Source organism: Erythrolamprus reginae, chromosome 7 (assembly GCF_031021105.1).
Source record: "Erythrolamprus reginae isolate rEryReg1 chromosome 7, rEryReg1.hap1, whole genome shotgun sequence".
NCBI classification, from domain to species: Eukaryota; Metazoa; Chordata; class Lepidosauria; order Squamata; family Dipsadidae; genus Erythrolamprus; species Erythrolamprus reginae.
The window spans coordinates 74,181,252-74,196,602 of record NC_091956.1 but is presented as its reverse complement, the minus strand read 5'-3'; the positions used below and the strand labels follow the sequence as shown (position 1 = coordinate 74,196,602).

The window sequence follows — 15,351 nt, the reverse complement described above, 5'->3', positions numbered from 1 at the left end:
AGACATGGGCATATCTAAGAACGCCCATGATTGTTCGTGCAGCAATGATGGAAATATAACAGCTGAATAAAGATGAAGCTATAGAGCATAAGGAGAAGAGGGGACATTGATAATAGGAGCAGCTACTAAAACAATAAAAACAGGATCAGTAAAATGAAACCACAAGGAGAGAGGTCAGACTCAAGCAATCAGAACAATTCTCAATAGGATGTGCTATTTTCACAGCAGATACATCTCTGAATGTATCCCAACATTTCCAGTAGATTGGGAATTCTGTCAGTATTGAAGGCATTCAAGGAACTAGCTATGAAATGATGACCTAACACCCAACCCTATTTACAAGGGAGTGCTTTATTGAGAAAAATATGCCTTAGTCTTCTTCGAGCCATTTAATTTTGAATGAATCCTAGATCTAGAATAAATGTAAGGAACTGATGGCTGTTTAAGTTGTTAAATTATGATTTCCATCATTCCCTAATGAAGGGTATGTGCTAATATCCAAATGGCGAGAGGCTTCTAATCATAACCAAATTATTCTGAAAGCATGGTATCATAATCGAAGGTGTCAGTCAAGATTTTTAAAAATTACCCAGAAAGCTACAAATGCTAGCATCCAAACAGGTTTCATTTTTGAAACTAATCCAAATAGTTATATCTACATTGTTATCTATGTCTGCATCTGCATCTATACAAGTCTTTGATATGATGGAATGTGCACTTGCAAGACTAGAAAGGAAATTTTTGGCAACACAGAGCTTTCCCAGTAGGAGATCCACATTAAGAGACTGTGCATTCCAGAGAGGAACGGGAGGGGATTGTGCAATTCCCAAGATTCAGAGTAGTCATATATTAGAAAATTTCAGGATGTATCTAGCAGGTAAGAATTATAGCTTTAGTTTGGCAAGATTCTGTCTATTAGGTATAAGGAAATAAAGTGTGAAATTTGATTGAGTCTTCCTATCTCATCTCTTGGTTTGTATCTGACACTGTTTAGATACAAATACAGATTAATAGAGTTGAAAGGTCATCTATTCCAACCCCCTCCCCCGCCCAAGCAGACCCCATAGCATTTCTGACAGATGATAGCCCAGCCTCTTCTTGAAAACTTCCAGTGATAAAGCCACAACTTCTGAATGCAGGCTGTTCTGTTGGTTAACTGCTCTCACTCACTCAGTTTACTGACTGCCTTGTCAGTCTAAATTCAAAGTTATGATGGTTGAAAAAAAAAGAAAAGAAGTTTTCCACCCAATCCTTGCATTTATGGACATCACAGTGCCTCATGGTGATCACCATCTTGCACTGGCATTTATTACACTATCCCATAGTCACCGGCCCTCAATTTCCAACTTCACAACTGGGTCCCCAAAAGTAGAATTGGAGTGGAAATGCAGCCATAGTTATATATCTATTAGATTAGATTTATTGGATTTATATGCCGCCCCTATCCGCAGACTCGGGGCGGCTCACAACAATGGCAAAAACAGTACATAGTGACAAATCCAATACCCACCAATCCAATTACAATTTTAGGTTAAGAAATTCATAAAAACAACCCCAATATATATAAAAAACAAGCACACAATCAATCAAACACCAAAACAACATGGGCAAGGGGGAGATGTTTCAATTCCCCCATGCCTGACGGCAGAGGTGGGTTTTAAGGAGTTTACGAAAGGCAAGGAGGGTGGGGGCAATCCTAGTCTCAGGGGGGAGCTGGTGTCAGAGGGTCGGAGCCCCCACAGAGAAGGGTCTTCCCCTGGGTCCCGCCAGACAACATTGTTTGTTTGTTTGTTTGTTTGTTTGTTCGTTCATTCATTCATTCATTCATTCATTCATTCATTGGATTTGTATGCCGCCCCTCTCCGTGGACTCGATGGGACCCGAAGAAGGCCAACTCTGTGGGACCTAACCGGTCGCTGGGATTCGTGCGGCAGAAGGCGGTCCCGAAGATATTCTATCTACAAGGAGTCCTCAAATTATGATTGTAATGAAGACCATACATCACAATTGTAACTATGATGGTCAAAATGGTCTTGCTCACATATTTATATATCGTGTGACTCAATTTTACACTTTTTTTGCAGCAATTGTTAAGTAAATGCCACAGTCATTCAGAAAACCAGTCATTCACTATGAGTGTGGTTTTTCTGAAAATCAGAAATAAATGCCAGTTTTCAACAAAACCATAATAAAATATGGTTACATGGCCATTGGATGCTGCAAAGATCCATAAACGCAGCCTGGTTGTGAGCACTCAAATTGCAGTTATGTGTCTGTGCATGGATGGACGGATCGGGGGAAACATCAAAACTTCAAATGTATCATAAGTATCCACCAGGCAGGTCCATCAGTACTTCAAATAATCAGTTGTAAGTCATGGACTGCCAGTTTAACTCAATTGAAAAGGTTTAAAATGGAAAAGTGTGAACATTTTATATATCTGAAAATATTTACTGACCCCTCACATCCTGGACACAAACTGTTTCAACTCCTACCCTCAAAACGTCGCTACAGAGCACTGCACACCAAGACAACTAGACACAAGAACAGTTTTTTTCCGAACGCCATCACTCTACTAGACAAATAATTCCCTCAACACTGTCAGACTTTCTACTAAATCTTCACTTCTATTCTACTAGTTTTTCTCATCATTCCTATCACCCATTTCCTCCCATGTTGACTGTATGACTGTAACTTGTTGCTTATATCCTAAGATTTTTATTAATATTGCTTCTTCATTGCTTATTTGACCCCTATGACAATCATTAAGTGTCGTACCACATGATTCTTGACAAATGTATATTTTATTTTATGTACGCTGAGAGCATATGCACCAAGACAAATTCCTTGTGTGTCCAATCTCACTTGGCCAATAAAATTCTATTCTATTCTAAAATACATCAATGTTTTATCTATAATATACTCTATTTATTTAATTTTAATTTAAGAGAAATCCAGGCCAAACAGTGAAACCATGCTACATGACCTATAATGAGATTTTACCTGAGATTTTATTATATCACTCAAGCTTTTCAGAGACAAAACATTATTTTGTTGAAAAGCTTGGGATGCAAATGGATGCACTTAACTGGTAGAAGAAGGCATTCCACAATAACACTTCCACAAATACTATACAGTTAAATAACCATTTAAATAAGAAACATCTTAATTTTTTTTGACAGTGTAACAACCAAAGAGCTTATGAAACCAAGAAACTGAGACAAAATATATTCTGAGAAATCTGAGGAAGCAGCATAACTATGGCATGAATCCTGTCCATAATACGTAGGGTATTCAATCAATTAACGTAGGGTGTTCAAGTTCAGGTCTAGGATAATAGCTAAAACAGCAGAAACATAAATTACTGTTGGGAAAATAAATTACCCAAGTTCTAAAATCGTCAAACTCCTGGAAGTGATGTAAATACTGTTATACAGAGTTGATGCATCCCACCTCCTATTCCTATTCTATTTTTTTTCTATTGTGATAATGTTTTTTTTTACTTAGTGTGTTATAAACAAATGATACCAAACATGAGCAACTGTTACATTTGTATAAGAAATATAACATGTCCTTCATATCATACCTTTTACATCTTCATCTTCAATGGTTGTGTTGGAACTCTCTGTTGATTCCTGTGGAGTACAAGAAGTAATTCATTAAAGGATCCCACATTCTTAATGTCCGCTTTGGATGTATGGTATTAAACAAATCATGCAAAGCTCTGAAGCAGACCATATGAATTTAAGACTCAGACAAATAATCACAATGAATGACGGCTTCTGGTTTAAGTCAAATATCAGGCAGTTTGAAAGGAACATTAAGAGATGCATTTCCTATTGTCCTATGCTGGACTTAATAGGGAGAAATAGGAAATACAACTATGAAGAGATTTGGTTTTCTTAAGCCCTTTTGACACTTTTTAGACAAATGGTAGCAAAATTATGGACATTGGCTGTCAGAGCTAGCCATTTATCACTGGCAAACACTAGACGTACAGCTAAAAAATAGATCGATACTGTAGCTCGATCTACAATCTTTTAACAATATTGTAGACATAGAAAAACTTCACATTGATCTGACCTTGACATAATTCAGTTTTTGGCATTTATTTACTTGTATTCTGCCTTTTTATTATTTTTTCCTAACTCAAGGCAGAAAAAAACACCTTCCTTTCACAATATTCCTTAAAACAATAAACCTATGAGGTGGGTTGGGCTGACAGAGAATAACTGGTCAAAAGTCATTCATGGCTTTTCTGGCTAAGATGGGACTTGAACTCATGGTTTCCTGCTTTCTAGCTACAATACCAAACTGGCTTTCCATTGCTAGGGTTCAGATTACTTTACAATCAAGATGTCCCACTTGGTCAGAGGCCTTTGAGCAAATGCTTCTTAAACAGTAGCAGCCATTCTCACTTTCCTTGATGATGTGAAAATGGGAAGTTCTCTGCCAGTTTAAAATTATTAGGTTCTCAGACAGCAGATTTTAAAAGCCTATTTTATAGTATCAAAAAGGCAAGTACTTGATGTTTGATGGATTATATATAACAAAAATAGTTAGTTAACACAGTTAAAAGGACACTATCAAAGATAGTAAAAGGTGTAGCCTTATTTTTTTTTTCAAAAAATGACTTTGCAAAGGTTTTTATGGAAACTTGAAAAAAGAAAAAAAAAGAAAGGCAGCAAAATAAATAAGTTTAAGAAATAAAATAAAAAATAAAGTAAGAAAAAGGTATAAATTTCATTTAAGAATTAAGGATGACTAAGAATTATAGGGCACTCAGACCCTTAAAAATATGCTTAATTAAGCACAATTCTTATAACTGAAAGGTAAGATCAACAGTTCAACAAATTATAGGTTTGCACAAAGCATAGACTTCTATATGACTATTGGTTTAATCACTTGAGACAACTAAGATTCATCACCAGGTTAAAAAAAGGGACAACTATTTTGTTCATATCCCAAATGTACATGTGGGAAAACTACAACACTGTATTAAGCTATTGAGATTTATACATCTTAACTTCTTTTAGATGTCTCATTGTTTGGGATAAACATAATTCACAGTCCTTATCAATAGATCTTGGTAGTGTCCTTTCTTTCTGTAATGCTAATTCATTCAAACAGGCATGTATTGTCAGCAAGATATATGCACACCAATAAATGTGTCAGTGAATGCCACATCATCCCAAATATTTGCCCATCCATTGAAAATAAACCATCATGCTCTGACTGGTTGAAAAACGATACATACATAGAGTTGCTTGGTTATAAAAGTCACTCTTAGAAATGATTAACCTAGACACACATATGCAGAAGAAATTTCATGCATCACCTTTGAAGTCACTCCATGCAAACACTGAATTTGCCCATCAGGCTGGGCTTTATTATTACTGGGGGAATGAGTAAGTGATGCACATTTAACAGATATTTCTTCTACAAAAGTTTTTTTCTTCCATATGGAAACTCATTTTGGCTTCTGTTTAACAGGAAGTAGGGAGGGCAGATTTATACGGTAACCATTTATAGAATTATACAGGGAAGACAAATAATGTAGCCACATTAAAGAGTTATGATGGTTTGCCCAATATGGACTTTGAGGTCAAGTAAAATTTTGATATTAGTGAAAATATACAGTATAAATTTCATATTGTCTACATGTAATATAAAAGCCAAAATATGACGTAATGAGGAAGTGACAGCAAGGCAAACATAAAAACCTAACATACATATGAAAACGAGTCACAGATCTATATAAAATAAGCTAGTGTTATGTGCTTGAGAAAAGATTATAGTATTAGTGCTAATGCTCAAATATTATCCAGAAACACAGCAGAATAATTACAAATAAATCAAGTCAGGCAAGAATACTGATGAGAAGATAGAGATATTTTCTTCAATTATTGGATTATGAAACAGTAATCACATTGTAGAATTAAACATTGTAGTGTTAAACGCCGTAGCACTGTTCTTTAAAGTTATAGTTGTTTGTCTCAGAATTTAATAGTCGCTTAGCTCCTTTTCAAGTTTATACAGAAAGAAAATAAAGACATAACACAATTCAATCCTACACATCGGGGTGGGTTCCAACTTACCTCGCTGGTGGTTTGCTTTCTCCTGCGCTGTGTGGCCATGCACACAGGGCAACACCCCCCCCCCCCAAAATAATAATAATAAAAAAAAACGGTGAAAGCAAATGGCGACGCACGCACAGTGCTGGAATCTCAGCTTCTGCGCATGTGAAGAAGAAACAAATGGAAAAAAAGATGGCGGCGCCCATGAATCTGCATTGACTGATCGAGTTCGGTGATGTCACCAGCAGGTCACATCACCAGGAGGACCCCCCTCTGCTACACATACAGCTGAACACAAGAACAAAAATCTAACGGGTAATACCTCCAATAATGTTTTTGTTCTTGAAGGTGTGAGCAGCTGATTGATTCAGAGAAAATTATTATTATTATTATTTATAAGACTTGTATGCCGCCCTTCTCCAAGGACTCTGAATTCTGAAATTCAATGAAGTTGTTGCTTTATTTGGGAATGAACTGTATCATTTTTCATTGGTTCTACCTCATCTTCAAGAGTTATACATGCACTGGGCTATTGGAATCCCCAGGAAGGCAGAAGAATGTAAGGGACATAAGTTTATTTTGACTGCCACTAAAAAATTGCTGTTCATATCTGAAAGGCTTAAGATATCAATTGGGCTGGTGATACCTTGAGATGGCTCCCTTGCTTGAACTTATCTCTTAAGCTTTATGCATTTTTAACTTTTGGGTTTGACTGCTTTAGATGTGTTTAGTATTTATTTTTTGCTAGTCACTTCTTGTGAGATGGGCAGTCATATACATTTTATCAGTCAAGAAATATATAAATAACCAAACATAATTTGTATTTAGGTTTGTATGGAGGAAGACATATTACAACTTTTTAAGAACAGCCATCTGCTAAAATGCACACATAGGTGTTTAAGGTTAGCAGTGCTTTACCAAAGAATTCCTAGTTTGATTGCATAAAGATGAATGACCAGGCTGAGCAACAGAAGATAAAACAGATCTCCAAGTGTGTCTTCCTTGAACTTTGGTAATTATTGCATTAAAAAAGACTACCCTGCATTTGAAGAAAACCGTTTTCCCCCCATTCCAAACCAGAAGCCTGAAATTTATTTATTTATTTATTGGATTTGTATGCCGCCCCTCTCCGCAGACTCCGCAGACTCCGCAGAAATAGAAACTAGAAGAATTAAATAGCTCACACTACAATTACTTGATTCTCAACCTGTCTGATCTCTATTGTGATCTAGGAAAAGTGATCACCAGGGTCTAGTTACAAATGGCAGAGGACTCTGCATAGACTTCATGAATTCCTAATTAATTTCCTAGCTAACACTTCTATTAACATAGCGATTTAGAAAACTGAATGGAACACAGAACTTGAAAAGAGCGGAGCAGGCTTCCCCTTTCTGAATACCTTATTTCCATCTGGGTTGTGGATTACTGTAGTTTGGGGCTCCTGAGGTGAGGGTAAAATAGAGAGAAAAAAAACAGTTCTTGGTCAATAGTTTTTGCATTAGTAAAAGAAGGAAGAATGAAATGACCGGATGAAACGTGCTTAACACGGACAAGAGCTAAAGCAATGTTAACTGCTGCTGCCAGAGAATGTCGCTGACCAAACTGTTAGAAAGGCACTCATATCTAGTATAGCAGCATGCAAAAAATCTTAGTAATGATCTGGAAACTCGCAGGGCTTTGAAGTTCTGGAGATCTAGAGGGGTACTGAATTTTCCAAGCAAATGCACTCATCATTTGAATGACAGTCTTGTTCCTTACATCATTTATACCATCCTATTTTTTTTTTGGACATGGTTTTCGTGACGGGGAAAGGTATATTAATTAACTGATTAAACTACAATTAAACTACAATTAAAGTACAATTAAAGTTACAAAAATACAGGGGACCACAATAGGTTAAGCAAATGTATAAAATGTATTTTATACATTTGCAACAATCCAAGAGGCAACGCGAAGTGCTGACCGCCTCTAATTCATTGCAAAAGTGTCTTGCAAAACTTGACAAAATTAAAATTTCTTCAAACTTATCAAACTATGCGAAGCGGGATGCCTCAGCCAATTAATAAACACGGTCCTTAATTTTATTAAAGTTTTGCCACACAGACGTGAGAAATCGGCATAAACAAAGGGAGCAAGGTTATGATATAAATAGCCAAACTCATTAGTTACGCATTCCCCGCAGTGACTATTATGGCACAATGGTTTTTATATAATGAAAGATAACCGTGGTATATATAGCAAAGCTTTCAGTACTAGATGCCTCTAGATCTCAGTAAGCAAAGTCATGCAAAGTCCTGGTGAGAAAGTAAAGGAATGAAAAACTGAATAAGGTCTACTTGTTTGTTGCCTAGCAATAATCTCATTAGCTTCTCCTTGACTTTTGATACTCTTGTTATATTGAAGAAATTTGGTTGGAGCCTAATATGTAAATACTGACATAGCAATCAGGCAAAGAAGCTAAGGGCAACACAAAAGCACACTCTATTCACTTTCTTACACAGCATGCAAAGAAACTGAACTGTGGCCTGCATAAGTGCATCCCCTACCATGGCACACCAGCTAATTAGAGACCCACTCTTTGACAACAAGCTACCTCCTAAGAAGTGCAATCCCCAGCTCCCAAGAAAGAGAAAAAGAAGAAAAAAGCTCTACAATTTTAAAAAGCAAACAACAACTTAAAAAAAGTAGAAAGGAATGAGGGAAAAAGATGGATATGGAACTAAAAAAAAAAAAGTTAAGGATAAAGCCAGGTATACCAGCGCTGGGGTGGGAATATTTTCTTTAGGGCTGGTTACTACGTTGGTTTTGTTGTTTATCTGTAGGTATGCAGAAAATAGAAACAAAACAAGCCTTAGACCTCTCGCTTCAGATAATAATATCTATATATCTGCCTCTGTAGAATGCTATTGGGTCTGTCTTCTACAGCAGTGATTTTCAACCTTTTTTGAGCCGCGGCACATTTCTTACATTTACGAAACCCTGGGGCACATTGAGCGGGGGGGAGGGGGCTAAAAAAAGTTTGGACAAAAAAATTATCTCTCTCTCTCTTCCTCCCCTTCACTCTATTTCTTTCTCCCTCCCTCTTTCTCTCCCTTCCTTCCTCTTTTTTGCTCTCTTTCTCTCTCCCTCACTACCTCCCTCTATGTCTTTCTCTCTCTCTCTCCTTCCCTCCCCCTCTCTCTCTTGCTTTCTTTCTCTCTATATCTTTCTCTCTCTTTCTTTTGTTTTCTCTCTCTCTTCCTTTCTTTCTCTCTCTTGTTCCCTTTCTCTCTCTCCCTTTTTCACTCTCTTTCTTTCTCTTTCTCTCTTTCTTTCTTTCTCTCTTTCTCTCTCTCTTGCTTTCTTTCTAAGCTTCGCGGCACACCTGACCATGTCTCGCGGCACACTTGTGTGCCACGGCACACTGGTTGAAAAACACTGTTCTACAGAATGCTATCGAATAGCTGCTCTACGATGCTAAAGATAAAGGGACGAGTTTACAGCATCAAAATGGCAAGAACACATTTATAAAAAGCGACTGCAGCCTCTTTTCAATCCATCTTAACACTGCTGTATAGGAGGAATTTCAGAGATTATCATTTCAAGCATGGAACGAAGCAGCTTCTTAAAAATACTTTGTATTAAGCGATATGTTATTAAAGCAAATTTAGATAGGACTAAAAGCTGACTTTCCACATTTACATGAGATATTACTGAACATGACAAACAAAATTTATTTATTCATTTATTAGATTTGTATGCCGCCCCTCTCTGAAAATGTTTTGTAGATCTTTTGTTCCAACTCCCACCAACCTTAGCTAGCATTGCCAATTATTAAAAAAATATGTAATGCAGAATATTTGAAAATCAAACCATTAATGGCTTGCTGCTGATTACTACAGAATAATAGAGGTGGAAGATTTTCTAGTGTAATTTCCTGCTCAGGCAGGAAACCCAATGCCAGTGATGGCGAACCTTTTTTGGTTTGCGTGTGAAAAGGGTGTGTATATGTGTGCTAGTACATGCGCAGGTGGCCACACCCATTCCCTCCACCATGCATGCGCACCCCCGTGCTGCCCCTGTGCATGCACACAAGTCCTCTTCCCCACCCATGCGCACAGATCTCACTGAAGCCTGGGACAGTGAAAAGACAGCCAAACGGGCAAACTTAAGATGTTCAGTTTACAGTGGTCCCTCGATTTTTGCGGGTTCGAACTTCACGAAAAGTCTATACCACGGTTTTTCAAAAATATTAATTAAAAAAATACTTCGCGGGTTTTTCCCCTATACCACGGTTTTTCCCGCCCGATGATGTCATACGGCATCGCCAAAGTTTCGTCCGCCTTTAATAAATATTTTTTTAATAAACTTTAATAAATAAACATGGTGAGTAATAATCTAAATGGTTGCTAAGGGAATGAGAAATTGCAATTTAGGGGTTTAAAGTGTTAAGGGAAGGCTTGTGATACTGTTCATAGCCAAAAATAGTGTATTTACTTCCGCATCTCTACTTCGCGGAAATTCAACTTTCGCGGGCAGTCTCAGAACGCATCCCTCACGAAAATCGAGGGAACACTGTATTTGGAAAAACAAACTTCCTGTTTCCCCGTTGTGCTGGTTTTTTGCACTCTGGAGGCTTCAGGCAAGCTTCCTGGAGTGTGAAAAAAAGGCCAAACAGGTAAACTGGACGTTTGGAAAACAGACATCTGGTTTTCCCCATTGGGCTGTTTTTCACACTCCGGAGCCTTAAGGAATGCTTCCCTAAAGCCTCGGAGGGAGAAACGGCCTTATACAAGGCTGGAAATCAGCTCAGGTGCCCTCCGATATAGTTTCGCATGCCACCTGTCGTACGCGTGGCATAGGTTCGCCATCATGGGCCCATGCCTTTTCAGATAAATGGTTGCCCAATCTTGTCTTAAAAACTTGCAGTATTGGAGCATTCACAATTTCTGTAGGTAAGTTGTTCCCCTGATTCATTGTCCAAACTGTCAGGAAATTTCTCTTTAGTTCTAAATTGCTTCTCTCCTTCATTAGTTTCCATCCATTGTTTCTTGTCCTGCCTTCAGGACAAGAGAATAGCTTGACTTCCTCTTCTTTGTGGCAACCCCTGAAATACTGGAATACTGCTATAATGTCAACCCTAGTCCTTGTTTTCATTAAAGTAGACATACACATTTCCAGCAAACATTCTTGGTATGTTTTAGCCTCCGGTCCCCCTAATCACTGTGACTCTTCTCTGCACTCTTTCTAGAGTCTAAACATATTTATTACATCAGGTATTAGTTCAGTTTCAGGCTGATATATATCTTAGTCTCCTACTTAACCATATATGGCAATATTTTCTTGCTATGGATCACAAAGCTTCAGTATCTGGCTTTAAATAGACCCTGTCACCTAGAGTCACCTTGTGACATGGGTGGTATAAACATTTAATAAATAAATAAAACTAAATAAATGAATATGTCCTTAAATAAGGTTACTTATAAGAAAAATATTTCTTCAAAAATATTAATTTTCTTTTGTTGTTAAGTAATATCTCTTAAATATGAAAAGGTATGTTAACTCACTGCCGAGCAAGAAAAATGTTATCTGAAATTCAGGCTAAATTTTCAGCACAACATATTGTTTTTCCCTGATACAAATGAAAATCACTTAATCAACAATAAAACATTTATCATCTTTTAACTACTAAAGCAAACATTTCCTCTATATTGAGCCTTTAAAAACAGTGTAGTCAGAAAGATTGGTTTCCTGAAATATAATATCATTTTTAATACAATATTTAATATAAAATTAAATATAAATATAATATAACTTTAAGCATGTTTAAAATTAATGAACAACATATACCGGGAGTATTCATAACACTGAAACATATATAATTTTTTTCATTTGGTAAGCACATTTTAAAATGAATTATGTAGAAAATTAACTAAAAGAACCGTTGTACATACCTGAACGGTCTTCTCGATGCACTGGAAGGAGAGTCCAACATGGGTAATTCACCAATCTTATTGGTAGAGACTGAGTTAATTTAAATATTTAAATATGAGGTAGTCACCGCCCCTCAGCAGCCCCCAATACCTCAGTTTTAAAAACGAAGCCAGTTTAAGGATAACCTGTTTATTGAACAATAACCATATAACCTCATAACTGTGCAACTTGAATCCCCAAACTCCAGCGACCTGGCGAAACAACCATGCCGGGTGGGTTTGGACTCTCCTTCCAGTGCATCGAGAAGACCGTTCAGGTATGTACAACGGTTCTTCTCCACTGCATCTGGAAGGAGAGTCCAACATGGGATATGCCAAAGATTACTGCCCATGGGAGGGAAAAGGCTGAGCTACGGTCGCAGGAGTTGAACACACTTGCTGCAAAACCCGTCTCCCAAACGAAGCTTCCGCCGACGCTACTGAGTCCAGATTGTAATGGCGTATGAAGGTATTAGGAGACGCCCACGTAGCCGCCCTGCAAATGTCCTCAATGGACGCCTGAGTCCTCCAAGCCACTGAAGTGGCTGCACTTCTAGTGGAATGCGCTGTTACCCCGGTTGGTGGTACTTGAGACCGGGCCTTGTAAGCCTCCTCAATACAGTCTTTCAGCCAGCGACTGATGGATTTAGCTGACACTGCCAGACCCATTGATCGCTGACCAAAGGACACAAACAGCCGGTCAGATTTCCTGAAATGTCCAGTCCGTCTGATGTAGATTTTCAAGGCCCTCCGAACATCTATCTTGTGCCATCTCAGCTCAAGAGGGTGCTGTCCATGTGTGCAAAAGTCTGGCAACACTAACTCCTGAGCCCTATGAAACCCAGAGTTAACCTTGGGGATAAATGTAGGGTCTAACCTCAAAACCACCCGATCAGGGTGGAATATACATAAATCTGCACGCGTAGACAGGGCCGACAGCTCCGACACTCTGCGTGCCGACGTAATTGCCACTAAAAAGGCAGTCTTTAATGAGAGCAATCGTACTGGAATAGTTCTCATCGGCTCGAAAGGAGGGGCTGTCAACGCCTTGAGTACCAGGGAAAGGTCCCACGTCGGGAATCTGTGTACTGGAGGCGCATGGGTGTTAATCGCGCCTTTAATAAAATCCCTAATCCAAGGATCTTGTGATAGGGAGCGAACGTGGGGTACCCGGATGATGGTTGCCAGAGCAGCTAAATGCCTTTTCAAGGTATTCGGGGCTAACCCTTTTTCTATCCCTGACTGTAGAAACCGTAAGATTGACACAACCGAAGCCTCCCCTGGACTAAGGTGGTGATCCAAACAAAACTTACAGAAGGCTGCCCAAGTGGCCTGGTATAGTCTTACCGTTGAAGGGCGACGTGCTGCCTGAATGGTGGATATGACCTCGTCTGGCAAGGCTTGCTGTCTCAGACCCGCCCTCTCAAGTGCCAGGCGGTCAGTTTGAACCACTGAGGGTCCGGATGGCAAACTGACCCCTGAACCAACACTACCTCGGAATCTGGAATCCTCCACGGGGGAGACACCGACAGGGCTACTAGGTCTGCAAACCAAGGCCGTCTCGGCCAATAGGGAGCCACCAAGATCATTTCCACCCCCTCCCGAATTGTCTTGTCTAGTATCCTTTGAATCAGACACGTGGGGGGAAAGGCATACAGTAACCCCTGGGGCCATGGTGACCATAGGGCGTTGACCCCTTCCGCCCCTGGCGTCGGAAACCGGGAGAAAAACCTCTGTAATTGGGTGTTTGATGGGGTTGCGAAGAGGTCCACCAACGGAAGACCAAATCGGCGCACTATCTGCTTGAAGAGTGCAGGGTCCAGCTGCCACTCCGAAGGATCCAGAGTGGACCTGCTCAGCCAGTCCGCCTGCACATTGCTGGTCCCGGCAATATGCTCCGCCATCAGAGAGGCCAGATGAGATTCGGCCCAATCGAAGAGGTCCGTGGCTTGAGCCATGAGGTGATGAGACCTGGTACCTCCTTGATGGTTCAGGTGGGCTTTTGTGGCCACGTTGTCCGTCAGAACCAGGACATGCCTGTCCTGAACCCAGGGAGCGAAGGCCTGAAGGGCTAAGAACACCGCTCTGAGTTCGAGAACGTTGATATTGACCTGGGTTAAGTCCTCCTGAGACCACAAGCCCTGAGCTATATGAGGCCCCATATGAGCGCCCCAGCCGGACAAGCTCGCGTCTGTTGTGATGATCACACGCTCGTGGCTGTGAAGAGGAGAACCCTGGATCAAAGCTGGGGACAACCACCATGCTAGCGACTGCTTGACTGAAGCTGGTAGTCGCACCTTTCGGTGGGAGTGACTCACCTTGTCCCTCTGGGCCGGGAGGAGAAACCATTGGAGGCCCCTCATATGATGGCGAGCCCAAGGCACAATCCCTATGGCCGAGACCATAGTCCCTAGTACCTTGGACAATGTCGCCAACGGTATTTGCCTTTGTCGACGAAGGCTGGTTACCAATCTCCGTATATTGAGGACCCTCTCTGGTGTTAGCGAGACCGTGTCCTCTGCGGTGTCTATGATGGAGCCGAGGTGTTGGATTGATGTGGTGGGATGAAGATGGCTCTTCTCCACGTTGACCGTGTACCCGTGTCTCTCCAGAGTCTCCCGTGTGAGCGCCAGATGGTGTTGCGCTTGGACCATAGACTTGGACATAACGATTATGTCGTCCAAGTATGCCATAACTCTGATGGACTGGGCCCTTAGATGTGCTGTCAGAATGTCCATCAGCTTCGTAAATGTACGGGGAGCCGAAGATAGGCCGAACGGCATGGCACGGTACTGGTAGTGGACCCCGTTGAGACAAAACCTGAGGTACCGACGATGAGCTGGCCAAACCGGAACATGCAGGTAAGCCTCTTTGAGGTCGATAGAGGCGAGAAAATCGTTGTGCCGAACCGAGGCCAAAATCGACTGCAGGGAGTGCATGCGAAATCTGCGATACCGAATGAAGGTATTCAGGAGCTTTAGGTTTAATATCATCCTGAACCCCCCCCGAAGACTTCGGCACTAGGAACACAACGGAATAAAATCCCGTGCCCTTGGCATGTTCGGGCACCTTCTCTATTGCTTGTATGTTGAGAAGGTGTGTTATCTCCAGTTGAAGATGACGTCTTTTGAGTGGGTCTCGTGTTAGCGGACAGGTGACAAATCGGTTTGGCGGGGGCTGCAAGAACTCCAGGCGCAGTCCTCTTGATATTGTGGCCCTTGCCCATTTGTCGGTGGAGGTAATCCTCCAGGAGGCACTGAAGTGTTGAAGTCTGCCTCCTATGGGCTGTAAGGGAGCCAAGTCATTTTGTGCGCCTGAAGCCA

The 15,351-nt window shown here is 40.4% G+C and overlaps 1 protein-coding gene across 10 annotated transcripts in view; it reads right to left on the bottom strand.

The window, feature by feature from the left end:
- CAMK2D (calcium/calmodulin dependent protein kinase II delta) overlaps positions 1-15,351 on the bottom strand; it is a 182,265-nt gene that overhangs the window by 19,974 nt on the left and 146,940 nt on the right. For 6 of the 10 annotated variants that reach the window (XM_070757852.1, XM_070757853.1, XM_070757851.1 and 3 more), the window contains one exon: positions 3,587-3,635. In XM_070757852.1, the coding sequence (XP_070613953.1) occupies positions 3,587-3,635 (49 nt within the window). Of the gene's footprint in view, positions 1-3,586; positions 3,636-7,476; positions 7,519-8,833; positions 8,894-15,351 lie in introns of all 10 variants that reach the window. The other 4 variants (XM_070757856.1, XM_070757857.1, XM_070757859.1 and 1 more) reach the window with 2 other exon arrangements.